Source organism: Vipera ursinii, assembly GCF_947247035.1.
Source record: "Vipera ursinii genome assembly, chromosome: 1".
Classification (NCBI taxonomy): domain Eukaryota; kingdom Metazoa; phylum Chordata; class Lepidosauria; order Squamata; family Viperidae; genus Vipera; species Vipera ursinii.
The window spans coordinates 103,638,113-103,654,942 of NC_139512.1; the positions used below are offsets into that span (position 1 = coordinate 103,638,113).

Sequence of the window (16,830 nt, forward strand, 5' to 3'; positions counted from 1 at the left end):
TTGCTGGTGTTTCCTGACTGTGGGAAAGGCACTGTTTTTGCGAGGTAAATGGTGGAATTTGTAGAAATGAATTGGAACTAGCATACAAGATTTTTTCAGTGGTAAATTTTTTGCTGAGCATTGTTCTAAAATTATTACTGTGGCATATGTTAAATACTTTGTTCTCTACTAATTCAGACCATTTGTTCTCCTTACCCAGGCTTGTTGATGTTCGGTATTACACACATACTGTATTCCTCAGCATTTGGAATTAAACCTTGGGACCTGAAAGTTGGCCTTGGGATTGGCTTGGTGTCCAGTTTCTGCTACACCTTCCTGTATTCCTACCTCTCGGGCCCGTTTACCTATTTGGTAGCTGTCTACATTGCCTTAATTGGCTTCATGGGCTGGCGGGCTATGGCTGGTGTGCAGCTTTGCAACGACCTTTGGACTTGGACCAAGCTTTCTGCTTGCATCGGTTCCGTGCTTTTCATGGTGTCTGACCTGACTATTGCTGTCAACAAATTCTGCTTTCCTGTCCCCTACTCACGGGTCATCATCATGGCCACTTACTACACGGCTCAAATGCTCATTGCACTTTCTGCGGTGGAGAGCAAGGATGAAGATGTTTTCAAAAAGAGAAAATAGAGACTGATGCCCGTGTATCCCCCAGCTCTATAGGGCAGGGGTCTTCACCCTTGGCAACTTTAAGACCTGTGGAAAGCAAAGCTGGCAGAGGAATTCTGGGAGTTGAAGTCCACAAGTCTTAAAGTTGCTAAGGTTGAGGACCCCTGCTGTAGGGGATGCTACAGCTGCCCTCATCCTGGAGGATGTTTCAGAATCTGTGACTACAAGTCTTGCTTCTTTGAAGCTTTTCTTTATAGTATTTGGATCATCTTGTCTAGTCCTGTTGATTGGAGTATGGAACTCCCAGTGGAGATTTAGATTGTTTTAGAGCACTGATGTCAAACTCGGTCGCCTCACACAACGTAACGTGATGTATCGCAACTTCTTTTGCCTTTGTGGAGCCAGGGTGGGTGTGGCCTATGCATGACACATCCGCCCCGCGGACCACCAGTTTGACACCCCTGTTTTAGAGTATTTACTTCCTGACCCTTGGAAACCTCTCTTAACACATTAGTATATTTGTATAGTACAGAAACTGGTGCTGAACATTCCAGTGGGACAAAGCTCATTTTAGGACAATGTTACTATTAAATAGGGTAGGAAATCCACTGGAATTTAAGAGCTTTGCCTTCAACACGGAATGTGCAAAATCACACAAAAAAGGAGTCTCAGTGTTGCCTAAGCCCGTGTATTGCATACATTGCAATAGAACTGTGAATCCTTATCAGTCTACACAAGAAATCTTTGGGACCTGAAAAATACCACAAGATGTAGGAGCACTCATGATAATCACTATGGGTAATGTAATATATGCTGTCCTTGGGAGAAGTCAGTTTAAATTTCAGATTCATGAAATCATTTATTTATAGGCCATGCATAGCCTTTATTATTATTATTATTTTGGTGAATGTGAATCCTGCAGAGCATCTGTTTTTCTGCAGACTTTAAAAGCAACAACAAAATGCAATGAACTTCTCAGGCTGGTTGAGGTTGGAGAAAGGAAAAAATGTGGGGGGAAAAGGGTTTTTAACAATAAAACAAGTCATGCTGTGCAGTGAATTAGCTCTTCCAAGGGAAAATGTCCAACGTTTTTAGTGCTGAAACACTAAGAAGGACACTTGGGCATTTTTAAGACACCAGCTGCTTTGTGGACATAATTGATTGGCCAAGAAAATCACCTTTTTGTACAAGATTCTCAGCCTCTTTTCCTCTCCACAATTAGTGTCTTGAAAGAGACTGCATACACAAGACTCTGGTCATGATGTCATGAAGAATGACTGTGAAATGGATTTCTAAGGTAACATTTGCAATTCACCCTTCACCTGTGGACTATTTAAAGTGAAGCAGTGGCTTCCAGGCATTTGCTCTTGTCTTTCTGTGCATGTACACATTAATGTTATCCCTTCACATCCAGCCAGAGCTGTAGACTTTGCAGGTGCCTTCATGCCTACAGCTGCAGCATGGATCATGCTGGCAGGCACAGCCAATCACCAAAGTGCTGAGAGACTATCGCTTCACCATGCTCCAAAATCACTCATTTGCTCATTTTCCTCTCGCAACAATGAACTACCGCCGGTCAACCTGGCTGGGGAGTCCAGTGGTGTGCTGGCACTTTCCCTGGTTTTGTGGCATTCAGTGTACAAAATGGGTTCTGTTGACTCGCAGTGCAGCAATCAGTGTGAAATCACTTGGGTCCATCCGCTTCTGGTTTGCTCAGTGGCGTTGGGGGGGGGGAATCATTTCCCCTATGTATTTTTCTTACTACCTTCTGTTCTCCACAATCTGTTATATATATGATCATGTCGGTTTTTATTTGTTAACGTTTTGGTTGCTTGATGCCATTCAGATTTGCTAGAACTTACTCAGAATTCTTTGTCAGCATTAACAGCTGTAGGACCATAGGAGTTGTATTACTCCTTGGAAGACACCAGGGGGGAAGACTGATATAGAATGTAGAGCAGGGGTTCCCAATTCCCAGGCTACTGCCTGGTACTGCGTGCCCACGTGCACAGTTCCATTTGCATGAGTGGCAGGCGTGTTCATTCGTGGGCAAAGCCCCCTTTGCTGGGAACCACCCCTGCTCTCTCCCACTCCTGGCCACCACTGCCAGTCTGCAAAGCTGGAAAAGTTCAGGACCGCTGATGCAGAGCATCTCATTAGGTTCTCCCATCGTATTATTTCATGAGGATTCTCTTTCTGCTCGCAAAAGTAATTGTGTAGAAATGTAGTCATGGGAGTTATATTTTGTATAAGTTCTATACAAAATGTTTATAGTGAAAATTGTTGGGAATTCTAAACATTTGACAACTGAAGGTTCTCATTCAACAATCACTTGTTCAACAACTGTTTGAAGTTCTGATGGTGCTGAATGAGTGGTATACACACACACACACACACACACACATGTATATGTATATATGTATGTATATGTATATATAATCAGTCAGAGTTGCAGCATCCCCATAGTTGCTTGATTGCAATCCAAGTGCTTGGCAACCAGCTTGCAATTACAGTAGTGGCCAAAATTGTGGAAACCTTTTGGGAAAAGTATAGAATAGAAATGCCACTTTTCGTTAAGTTTCCACCATTTTTTCTTGTAATTTCTTTATAACTGTAGCCTTGTTCACTTCATAATACTAGTTTACATCACTTTCTGGGCAACCAGTCAATTCTTTGCACCATTACTTTAATTTTATTATGCTTTACAAGCTCACTAAATGAAAGAACACAAAAAACCCCAACCAACTTGATAGCGATCACATAACACACTGACAAATGTTCTCCTCTCAGCTTCAATACATGCTATCAATAACAGAATCCTACTGTGATCTGATTGGCTCATTGCCAAAACAAGCTGACACCTGATTGGCTCTCTAAACACTCATTCTCACTGGCTACAATCAGGTGAAGGAAAGCTACCTGATATCAACCTAAGCAAGTTGTGCTTCCTTTTCTGGTTATTTGGCTATAACCTTTCATAGAATACCATACAGATAATTGAACAAACTTATGTTGCATTACATTTTTGATTAAATTATCTTTCCATTGATATGTAATTTTGTGGTACTACTCCAAAAAAAGTGGTGTTATTAGCCATCAAACCTCAAAAATACACTTTTCCCAAAAGGTTTCCACAATTTTGGCCACTACTGTACAATGTCGCAGCATCCTATAATCACTTGATTGACATTTGTGACCTTTGTCACGAATGGCAGCCACATGACATCACGCTTAATGGCATTGTGAGGTATGCTTAATAGTAACAAGTGCCAGAACTGTTGTCAGTAAGCAGCACAGTTGTGTGACCTTGCTCTTTACAACTGTATCACTTAGCGATGGGAATTCCAATCCAAATTGCTGTTAACCGAGAACTATCAGTGTTGAAAATATTTCAGCTTGCTTGTATCATCCATCTCCTTTTACACAGCTGTGTCCTATCAGCCAAAAGTAATCCTAGACATCCAGCCCATAGTCTCTGTGATCCCAGGTTTCTCAGAGATACAACTCTACTCCAGATTTTAAACCATGAAAATGGAAGATGTATTTTAAGACTTTCCCTAATTATTCCAGCAATACATTACTATCAGTTCAGGAAATTGGGAAATTTTGCCGTGCTATAAATGGATGTTGTCTTTACTACTGTTTCATTATAGCAGCGTATTTTGCAGACAGCTGCTAGAATAGGTTTGATTTGTGGAAGCAATTATTCAAGGAATAATTCAAAGTCAAACCATTCTGAAATCATTTTGTTCCTTTATCCCTTATTCCAAGAGGAGGGAACAACAAATTAAAGTGACATACAGCTTAGACTTTAAGTAAGACTTGAATGGCCACTGAGTGATTTTCAATGGGCATTGCTTGCTGATTTCTCTCTGATGAAAACCCTGTCTGGTTTTACATTGGGGTAGAAATCTGGCCAAATTTTAAATCAACATAGCAATAAGGGACGTGATGACATCCAAATTTTCCAACTGCTTCTTTAAAAGTACAGAACTCCTGCTGCAGAGCTGTTCAATGAACCAGCCTCAGGGGAACAAGGCTGCTTATCATGTATTTCTATTTCATAACTGATTTGTTTCTGTTTTTTTCTTAAAAGAGTTAGCTGACCGTATGGACATTTTTTTTATGTACCTGTTCAATTTGGCTGATTATAATCTCTTCTGAATGAGGATGCCTGACCTGAGACTGCTTAGGCAGCGGCTCATAAAGAGAACTGATTCATATGTGACTTAGCCTTTGAATCTCTTTGATACAATTAAGGTACACTCTTGTTAATGTGAAAAAGAAGAGGAGGAAAAAGAAGAAGAGAAGAAGAAGGAGAATTTGGACATATATGAGCCAAATATGGATATACATTTTCTGGTGGAAGCATTTTACATTGGGTTCTTTTGTAATATATCCTTCCAAAATTGAATAATAGGCATTCTAGAGTCTTTCAATGTATTATGAAATTGTCTTCTCCATCTGTTCTTTAGTCTCATCGACTATCTTAAGTCTAGTACTTTGTTCCGATTAAGTTGTTAGTTTATTTGTTTTGATCTAGAATTCCAGAATTTTCAGAGAAACTAATGGGTGTAACAGTAAATACATTCCAGCGTTGGTAGGGACCTAACATCTCATTTGCCACTGCAGCCTTCACAAATGGCTAACTGGTTTCAACATTTACACTCCCCACAAATAATAATAATGATGGTGGTGGTGGTGATGGTGATGATGATGATGATGATGATGATGATGTAAATAAAGAACTATTGTGCAAAAGAAAGCAAAGATAATACCAATAGTGATGGCTGCCTTGGGTGTAATCCGAAATAATCTGGAGCACCAACAATTAATTGCAAAAGACAGTTTTTTTGAAATAGCTTACATCCTGTGACAATACCTTTAAGATTATTAAACAATAATATCTGCATATCACAGTTTTTGGGGAAGGATTCAATAGGAAGACAAAAATGCCATATCCAGTCTAAATATCCAATGACCTTGTGACCAACCACAATAATAGTAATCATCTCTTTTAGGGATAGTCTTTTATATTGTCAAACACCCCATGGTATCAGAATGTCCTTCCTAATACTGAATTAAAGTCATCTTCCCCTGTAATTGAAGCATAGTAATTTCACCCCTGAACATCAAAGAACATGTTTGTTGAATCAACCCTGTGACAATCCTTTGAATGTTTAAAGATAGCTATCATATTCAGTCTTCAACCTCTCTTTGCCAGGTTTGGCTGCCAGCCCTTAACTATCTTTGTCATCCTTCTCTGGACATGATCCAGTTCGTTGATTGCAATCATACAACGGAAACTTAATTAGTAGTGTTCAAGACAAGTATTGGTTTCAGAACTGCATTGAAGTTGCGGAGTAGAAGCCACTTTTGTTTTTAAAAAAGGTTAAATATTTAGGTTTGTTTTAAACAAGAGTGAGTTCAAATTTCTCAGCTTAATCTAACACAATTGAGAACTTTTCAGATCATCTACCCATGTAGTAAATGACAAAAATGTTTTTGCTTGCCCCCAGCTTATTTACCCAGATGTTAATTCAGAGCTTTTTGCACATTTTAAATACTTTATAGTTTACCAGAAATACTTCCTAAGACTTCTACCTATCATATAAAATATGGTATGTGTGTGTAAATATGAGTGAGAGGGATTATTTTTTGTTAACATTGGGCATATTGACTTAACATGTTCTCTAAGATTTTTCTGCTGTTCTTCAAAGATTCATCAGAAAGGAATTGTTGGTTCAAAATGGAAATTATAGGTGGCATAACATACAAAAATTCAACTGTGACACCAAAAAGTTCTTGGGATAATCTGCCAGAAATCTGAACAGGCATAAAAATATGTAATTCTATTAAATTTTTAAAAGAAGCCCCACATTTTTATATATTAAAAAATTGTTAAATATATTTAACAAGCAGTTAAGTAATAGTGTTGGGTTGAGAAAAAAAAGATTACTGCTATTTTTTCATACAATTTTTAAATTTTCGTGTCAGTTTGGTTGCTTTCTAATAACAGCTATGATAACTCGGCTGAAAAAAAATATCTGTGTGTCCACAAGAGGTTAATCAAACTCTGGATTTTTAAAGTCCAGTACAGTCCAGGATCACCTTAACCCACAAGAAAAAGTTGTGAAGGATGCTATTTCCTAGAAATTAGGAAATTAGGGCAGGCTGATGGGCTTCAACGAAAGGCCTGGTTTGAATGACAGAGCTAACGACATGGATAATCTTCAGCGTTGTTGGATAACATAGTCAACATTTCATTCCTGCTAGAAATTGTGACTCATCTGGGTGAAAGAGGAATAAGAAGATTTAGCAAACTGATATCTCAATCATCCAGAGAACTCTGTTCTGTGCTCCGATCATCAGAGAAATCCTGCGCATCTGAAGTTTTTCCAAATTATCCCAATTCTGCAAAATATGTTTAACATAAATAATCCTATCTTTTTGGTGGTGTTTTTTTCTGGGGATGAAAATCTGAAGGAATGGAATGGGGGCTATGAAATGTTCTTTCAGATTTTCTAACTCATATTTTCTGTGCTCTAGGACTCAGAAAGCGGGTGATGGTTATATAGGTCGTTCCCCAACTTATGACCACAATGGAGCCCAAAATTTATGTTGCTAAGTGAGACATTTGTTATGTGAGTTTTGTCCCATTTTATGACCTTAAGTGAATCGTTCCACTTGTTGAGTTAGTAACATGATTGTTAAGTGAATCTGGCTTCCTCGTTGACTTTGCTTGAAAAGTGATCACATGACCATCATAAATATGAACTAGTTGCCAAGCATCCGAATTTTGATCACATGACCATGGATATGCTACAACGATCGTAAGTGTGAAAAAACATACCGTAAGTCACTTTTTCCAGTGCCGTCGTAACTGTGACCAATCAGTAAATGAACTGTTGTAAGTCAAGAACTACCTGTATAGTTCCTGAGTTCCTTTCCAAGTGACTGGAAAGATGCTTCCCTTCTTAGAATATATGCACATGTCTGAGAAAGAAAGTGACTGAATGAGAGAAAAAAGAGTCCTCAATCTAAAATGTAGGAAAAATTCTCTGCATTCACACAAATGTCTTTCATTTTGTTACTGAATTAACCAATTTTCTGGGCTCCGTTACATTAAAGGATAAAGAGGGTGGATTCCCGCAACATAATAAGCCACAAAAAAGCCTGACTAAAGTTCATACCAAGGTTAGCATTTTATGCAAAAGGACTATGAATTCTTTGCCACATCTTGTTAAGTATCTTCTGTGGACACCACCTTTTGTAAGTTCAGCATCCTTCTTCCTCATCCCTCGTTAGATGATCATAACTAACTAAAAGTGTGACTGCCCAGTGAGAAATAGACTTGCTTCTGGATACATGAAGATCTAAAAGGGGATCTTTTAAAATATTGAAAGATTAAGAAAAGTGAATGAAATGAATGGGAGGAGCACATCTGATGGTAGATAAATCATGTAGATAGAATGTTCAAAAGATTTTCTTTGGGGGAAAAAAAACCTCCCATTATTTCTTCTGAACAAAAGAAAAAAACCCCCGAACAAACACATTTTAAGGTGATAAACCCCAAGGAGAGAGAGAAAAACCTGGAGTTTTGAATGTTAGATATAAGGTTCCACGATGTGATCTTTCACTCTGGAATGTTTGTTCATTCCCTCCTTGCAGGTATCTCTGGAATACTTTAGATTTGCTTGTGGAAATTGCATTGGATCCAATTCCTTGAAAGAGGCTGGATCATTGCAAAGGAGAAGACAGCAATCTTGATAGGTTGTGGTGACATTTTCAGCATAGATGAAAATGTTGTTAGCTGCGAAGTCGTGTCCAACCCATCGCAACCCCATGGACAATGTTCCTCCAGGCCTTCCTGTCCTCTACCATCTTCTGGAGTCCATTTAAGCTCATGCCTACTGTTTCAGTGACTCCATCCAGCCACCTCATTCTCTGTCGTCCCCTTCTTCTCTTGCCCTCAACCTTTCCCAGCATTAGGCTCTTCTCCAGTGAGTCCTTCTCATTAGGTGGCCAAAATATTTGAGTTTTAGCTTCAGGATCTGGCCTTCTAAAGAGCAGTCAGGGTTGATCTCCTCTAGGACTGACCGGTTTGATCGCCTTGCAGTCCAAGGGACTCGCAGGAGTCTTCTCCAGCACCATAGCTCAAAGGCCTCCATTCTTTGGCGCTCGGCCTTTCTCATGAAAGATCTAAATAATCCTTGTCAAATTGGGGAAAAGGATTCTTGGCTTCAACAAAGGGTTCCTGGACTGCAGTTGTATGGATCCTAAAGGCCCACAGGATGTGTTACATTATTTTCCTCCTAAGGACCTGAACGGAGAAAGGAAATTCTCACATCTCCTCCCTATCCTGTCAAAGCCTTTCTCCTGTCCCTTCCTCCAGCCTTCTTTGGGGCATAAGAGCTTAAGAGAGACTAGAGAGGAAACATTGAGACAGATCAAGTTGCTTGTAGGAGCAGATTAGTGGACACGTGTCATCCCTTTCCATCTTGTAGCATGACTCAACCCAGAGTAATAAGTAGATCAGCTCTGGAAGTTATCAAAATGTTTTCCCTCCTTTTGTTTGCATTCTTTTCAAAGGGAAGATGTTCTTCATCTCTTTTTGCCAACGTGTTCTCCCTGGATGAGACCATTAAGGTGCAGGGACTGTCAGAGCCTCTAATGTCAGAGACTTCTAAACTCTACTACACTTCCAGAGTTGTTGTTGTTGTTTTATTTAGAGGAGCCAGTCTCCCTGCAATAACATCTTTGCCTTTCCGGATTATAATGCTTCCCTACCTACCTCACAGGGGTAATATAAGAAATGTGTGTGATTTTTCTTCAAAATGGAAATCATGTATGTAAGCACATGCATATTCATATGTACAGCATTCAAATCATGTTCTGGAGTTTGCATGTGTTTTAAATAATGCCATGCTGTTTTCAAGCAACATTTTAGAAAAAATGTGAATACAATGGCCAACATTTTAAGTACTGTTTATCTGTACTGAAGAGGTGAACAAAATTGACATTAACAGAGTGAAGGGAAGAAAGACTCTGGGGTTTTAATTTGGGATCATTAATTTTGTTGTTTGCAAATGTTGCTACATACTGTAGTTCTTATAAGTACCTTATGCTGTTAAAATACCATTTTGGTTTGCAAGATTTTCTTACTGTCAAACTTTGCATAAAGTTGTGTGTGTGTGTGTATACACACACACACACACACAATAATAGCCATCCTGTGCTCATATTGTTACAGTCAGAAACACTCTCAGTTTGGCTTATTCATGCAGGGATAAAAATAGGGTAGGTGGGGTAGGGTAGAGTAGAATAGAAAATTAGAAGAGAAGAGAAGAGAAGAGAATCACAATCTTGCTAAATCTCTTTATAAATCAAATTAACTGAATTGCCCAGTTCTCTCCACATTTTCATCACATTGAAAGAAAAGAGTTAGGTGAAGGCTTTTAGCAGCTTTAAGAACAGCAATACTGCCTTTCCCAAGGCAGATGAAAAACAAATCATATTTTTGTGCCAGTCTTCACAGAAGATACAATTCAGGACAACAGTGGTACTACTAAAGACTTGGCTTTCAAAGGAGCTGTAAAATATTTTCAATAAATATGTCATACAGCGAAGTATGAGCTGTTGGAAATCTTATGTAGCAATAGACTTATCGGCAAAGGTATATGCAATACCTTTCAATCCCATTTCTGTGATTTGTGGATCTCTTTTAATAGATAAATTTGCCAGCGTGTGCTTTTTCTGTTCACGTCTTATGCTTTTAGGTGTACATTTAGAACATTTTTGATGGGCCTCATGGAAAAGCAAAAGCAGTGAAGTATTAATCAAAGACATATATTATAGCATGTGCTATTATAAACAGGCTCACTTTCTCAAATGTGAAGATTTGAGAAAATGGATATTCTCAAATAGAATTGATCTGATGAAATGACTGTCAAAAGGCCTTCATGCCTTTAACGCTTAAAGCTGCTTCTATGAGTTGGGTCCAAAGATAACACATGCAGGACTCGGAACAATTCACCAGCCAACAATTAGTGGTCAAAGACCAGAATACATCTGGCTTTTCTATTTCCATGTATTTTAACATTAGCAGCTGCAACAAACCCAGAATTTCCAATGACACTTCCATCTACATTGCCCAATATGTTTTTGGGAAGATTATAAATTAGGAGCTGGTTTATACTGTGGTACACTGCAGAAAAAACTAGGCACTGTTGAATTTAACTCCTCAAATCAAGTTCTGAGAAGAGACAGTATTGTATTCCTCTACTGTAAAACATTTTGAGATGAATTATGCTTATGTTAATAATTTGCCAGTTGTTGGAAATCCCCTATTTCCATCCCATTCAATTCCCTGAGATAAAAAAAACAAAAGAATAAGAGTGATTTGGGAAAGCGACAATGCTGAAAAAGGTGAAGCTTTTCCCTTACTGTATGCCATAGTTAATGCTGCAGCTATCAGAATGGCATTGTTAACCATGATCATGAAAAAAGGGAACAGATGTGAGGGTCTTCCTAACATAATCCCTCCTTTTCCTGCTGGTTTGAGGCATGAGATGTTTAGGGTTGTTTTTTTAACAGTGACACCCTTGAATTTCAATTTAAAGATGCTTATGAACACAGTAGTGGACTATATATGCAAGGAGTTTGTGTGTTAGACCAGGGGTCCCCAACCCCCAGTTCATGGGCCACAGCCTGGCAGCAACCAGTCCGCACAAACAAGCAAAGCCCCATCTGCAGGATGCAGGCAGCACACAAAACCACATCCCTTCTGGTTCACGGAAAAACTTCTCTCCACGTAACCAGTCCCTGGGGCCCAAAAGGTTGGGGACCTCTGTGTTAGACAGCTGAAGCGATGATTGATGGTGCACAAGAAAGCATGAAGAGTAAGAGCATTCAAAGTTTTGGGGAACTCTGTTTGAAAATAGCATGCAGAACCCTCAGTAATGCCTTTTTCTTTTAGATGGTTCAATGGTTGAGAACGGGGAATTCTGTTAGTATACAAAAGCAATGAGGGAGAGCTTAGTAAATAATTAGAGATTTGCGCAAACAAGTTCATACCATTTTTTCCCTTTTGTATTTATTAGAGGTCTCTTTATGGCATTTAATAGTCAGCAACTCTACAAATTGAGCGATGGCTTCTATTTAATATGTGATATGAATCAGACTGAGATAATGTCTAATGCATTATGAATTATTCTTTTACTCACTAATCAACAATAATTTCACCACTATACAAAACCACGATAAATCCTGTTAGATTCCTAGCAATGCTTTCTTTAAAAATCCATGGAAATGGATCTGTGGATAATAATTGCAAAGATACTTAGAAGCAAATACAATGCAAAATTTTCTTCTTTTGTGCTTTAATTTCTTTAAATTTACAGTATCAAGAATGTTCGGTTGTGTGCATGTTTGTGTATGTAAAATGTATATGTGTGTGTATATATGTACTGTATATATACAAAATTTTCAATATATGATGCTGTATATAACATATAAATAAAGTGAAAATCTAGGCAAAAGAACCACAGGTGTGGTGTATTATTTGGTGGTTGTTGTTGTTATTATTATTATTATTATTATTATTATTATTATTATTATTATTATTATTATTATTTAGTAAAACAGAAAGCAGGGAAGCCCACCTTTCATATAGATATACATTTTGTGAGGAAGTGTTGAAAGCAAACTATACTTATCCTGGTGAGGATTAGATTAAAGAATGACAGCATAAAGGTAAAGGTAAAGATTCCCCTGCACGTGCGTGCTAGTCATTTCCAACTCTAGGGGCTGGTGCTCATCTCCGTTTCAAAGCCAAAGAGCCAGCGCTTGTCCGAGGACGTCTCCGTGGTCATGTGGCTGGCATGACTTGACACCAAAGGCGCACGGAACGCTGTTACCTTATCACCGTAGTGGTCCCTATTTTTCTACTTGCATTTTTATGTGCTTTTGAACTGCTAGGTTGGCAGAAGCTGGGACGAGTAACAGGCGCTCACTCTGCTACACGGCACTCAGGATTCGACCTGCCAAACTGCCGACCTTCTGATCTACAAGCTCAGCGTCCTAACCCACTGAGCCACCGCGTCCCTTGTAAGGGAAGCATACAGTGTCCTAATACTAAGACTGGTTTGGAATGTCCTGTTTTAATAAACCAGTGGGTTGGAGTATTGGGAACATTACATTAGTATGTCATTATCTTAAGATGTAATTAATGCAAGAGTTTACTTGTTTATTGGGCACTTCAAGGTTTAAGTTGAAAGTGTAATGTTTTGGATTGGACACTAAGTCAAGTGTTTTGACCACTTTGATTCATTCATAAGACTGGGAAAAGAAATAAAAAGAATATGGTATCAAATTATTTTCTAAAAACATTGAACATATCAAAATACAAAGAGCTTAATTTACTGTGGATGAGCTATAGCTAAAATATTATTTTATTATGGAGAAAACTATTACACATGATTTAAAACCCCAGATAGAAGACATGTGTTCAGTTTCTATGCATGAACAGGCCTTTTACTGACAAAATGGAATGTCCAATCACATTATTCTCTTCTGCTAAGGTTTACTTTAAGATCTGAACTTTTAGTTCTGTAAAAATGTATTTCGCGAGGGATTTTTCCTCTTTTCATTTTTGTTCATGCCTTTACATTTTTCTTGTCATTCATATACATGCACACACACAGAGTCTAATTCATGGATTTTTTAAGTTAAAGTTTTGTTAAATAAGCTATAGTTGGGGGGGCATACTTTTGATTAAAATGGTGGCTTACAAACTACAATGACTACATTCCTACATTACATTTCACCCAAACCAACCTTTTCATGCCCCTTTTGGCATAATACAACATGTGAACCTGTTTCATAACAATAGGAGCGGTCTCTGGAACAGGGCAGTCTGCTCTGGAACATTTTAATCAGAAGCTGGATTTTTCTATGAAGCTTTAGCATTTTGAAATTGTCTTAACTGTGATTTATTTATGTTACAATTTGTTTATACTTTGCTTGGATACAAAAAAGGAGAACCATAAGGAGATTCCTGCCAATCAAAATATTTATTTTCCTGTATCAGATAAAAGATTCGTCTTATTCACTGTTGTGAACAGGAAGTTATTAGAAAGGCTGGAATTATAAGCTATCTCTGCTGGATAACAAGATCCTAATGCTTGATTCACAGGTTCCAGGTTTGGCTGCTTCATTTCTCTAAGATCAACACAATTGTGACAGACGAATCTAGCAGCCTTTTGTTCCTTTTGTGCATTGTGAACCACCTCCACACCCAACTTGCCAATATTATAGGGAGAAGCAGGAGAACAAGGTCCTGCATCTGCCAGCTTCTTTCAAAACTTCCATTGCTAAATGATGGGATTGGGCTGTGGTACTCAACTGGTTCACAGCTGCTTCTGTCTTATCTCTCTGTCTTTTGATAACATGGCTTATGTATTCCAAGCAGCATATAAATGTATGAACGTACAAATCAGGATTACTGTGAAAATATAAGAAATTATTCGAAGAGGTTTTTTTTAAATGCACAGAAAATTCTGAATTCGTATTAGGTTGGTTTATTTAATACAAAGCACATTACTATGTGGGTTTTTTTAAAGTGAGGAATCAACTGGTATCAGTTCTTGATGATATCCTGAACCATTGTAACAAAGGTCAAGGAAATGCGAGAAGACCAGCATTCTGCCCTTCACAAGTATAAATTATATAGCATATCCCTTCCAGGATTATGTTTACCACCCTTCGGATACCCATAACAGCAGGAGTGAAACAGATCAGTTCCTTAGGACGTTGTGTCTTTTCTGTATTTACAGAAATATAACTGCATAATATGGGTAAATTTGTTCTTATCCTCCATTTTGTACAGTGCTATGGAAACATAAAAAAAAATAAACCGAGTTTTGGTCTGTAGCTTAATGCATGATGATGTGAATGGGTCTTGGGAGTTATAAACTGAGTCCTGGGTTTTTTATTATCCCTGTATTAAACATTAGAAAATCTATTCATGGACTTCCAGTTTGCCATCGGTGCCTGCGGACACATGGAGGCAAACTCCATCTTCAGTGTCCGATGTCATCCCACTGGGGGACCCTGGAAAGGGTCGAAAGTCACCCTGTAGGGGCAATGAGTGAGGAGGGGATCCCCACTTGATCGCAGAAGGGCAACAGCCCTTCTGCTTGATCCTGGGCAGCTCTCCAAACTGGCGGGGGAAAGACTGGCCATAGCAATATGGCCCGTCATTAAGCTGCTGACAGCCAAAGTCAAAATTACTATCAAGCACCTTTAAAGCAACCCAGATGAAACTGGGTGAGATCTGATCTTCTCTTTAAGACTCTAAATATCTTTTCTGCAAAAGCTGCCCTAAGTATTTTTCTCCCTGTGAGGAAAGAGGGAAGGGAATTCCTGCCCCACTCTCTAAGAACAGTGGCAACTGACTACCCAGGGGAAACAAAGCAATTATAAAAAGAACTTAAATATAATTAGATGCATATACTTTTGAAATTTGGGGATTAAAAAGATTTCCTAAAAGTTTTCTTATTACTATTTCTACCAGATATGCTGATTTTTATCTAAAAAGAAAAGAAATAAACTGAAAAGCTATTATAAAAACTGGGGATTAAAAAGTTTTAAATGGCATCAGTGACATCTTGTGGTGAAGTATGGTATTACAACTTGTTATTGACTAAAAGACTTGGCTTGAAGCCTAGAATTTAAAAAAAAAACTCTTTGATCTTGTCAGATACAACCTGTGAAAAACTCAGCTGTAAACTGCAGGGTGGCATATCTGGCTTGTTTGAACTATGAAGATAAATCTTTACTGATTTTCAGAGCTATATGTGGGAAATTGTTTTCCTATTTCTTTACTTGAAAAGTATCTGCTATTATACAAGTTGATGGAATACTTTGGACTATAAATTCTTACTTGGCAAACAATTTCCACTATAAAGACTACTTACAACATGTCCCATACCTAGCTATAAAAAACAAAAAACTATTTTAACATTTCATTTTAAAATTTTCAACTTAATACATTATCAAGAGAATATGGATGAAGTTCAGGAAAAAATCCTTTTTATGTTGAAATCAATACACAAAACCATTCTTTCAGCATGTAAGAAAATAAGAGGCAACATAAAGATACAAGATGCCAGCTTAGATATACAAACCCAGATCTTGACTACAACCAAAGAACTAACAATGCAGCAAGTAACAGAAGTGGAACAACTAAATATTAAGACAGAAGACCCAATTGACCAACAGATCCAGCCAACGGGAAAATTAGAAAAGAGAGTGACAACATTGAAAATGGAATTTTTTTCCATAAATCAGAAGAAATTTGAGGAAAAGGAAAAGAACAGATTGAATGGAAGATAAATTTATCAGGACAGTTGTGGGAAATTGGAGTAATAGGGAGGAGATTAAATAAATATAATTGGGCTTATCCTTCCAAAAAAACTGTAACTAAAATGGTCTTTCTTATTTCAAATAATACATATAATAATAGAGGGAGAACAGTTTGAGGATTCAAAAGTATTGACATGGAAGGTTAGTTGGCAAAGGAAAAAAGCCAGAGTAAGGCTGAAAGAAACTAGGATTTTGATCTACTAGAGGGGATTTTATACTATTGATTAGTGGGATGAATATGGTGGAAAATAGATAATTTTTAGAAAATAAAGTAACATTATAATTGAATAGGTAAGATTTGTAATAATATTAATACTTTTGGTTTAATATGGTGAAAAATAGATAACTTTTAGAAAATAGAGTAAGATTATATGCAAATAGACAAGATGTGTATTTAGAATTTTAGATTTTGTTATAAAAAGGGGAAAATGTAGAAGTTGAGATAAGGGAAACTGGTCGCCTAAAGCTTGGAAATTATATAATATACCAAATGTTAACTTGAATATTGAGGGGAAATTAAAGCCTGGGAAAAAAGCAATAACAGGACATCAATTGTATATAAGGATTGAATGCAAACACAATTAAGAAATGTATAAGCTAAAAGCTATTGATAAATGTAACAAAGATGGTTTTAATTAGTTGATAACAATTAGAACTATATTAGCTCAATATGAGATAGTAGATATTAAGGGAAAAAGAGAGGAAATGTTTGATGTTGTATTGAGATTTGTGCTAAAGATTTATGTATGTTATTGAATTCTTGACTACACAGCCACCACGTTGCTTTTTAAATGTTTA

At 37.7% G+C, this 16,830-nt stretch overlaps 2 protein-coding genes across 2 annotated transcripts in view; one reads left to right on the top strand and one right to left on the bottom strand.

The window, feature by feature from the left end:
• Window positions 1–16,041, top strand: part of TMEM86A (transmembrane protein 86A) — a 55,207-nt gene extending 39,166 nt beyond the window's left edge. The window contains exon 3 of the mRNA XM_083348562.1: window positions 200–16,041. Coding sequence (XP_083204688.1) covers window positions 200–627 — 428 coding nt within the window. The 3' untranslated portion in view covers window positions 628–16,041. The remainder of the gene's footprint in view (window positions 1–199) is intronic.
• Window positions 1–16,830, bottom strand: part of IGSF22 (immunoglobulin superfamily member 22) — a 61,639-nt gene that overhangs the window by 3,663 nt on the left and 41,146 nt on the right. The window lies entirely within an intron of this gene.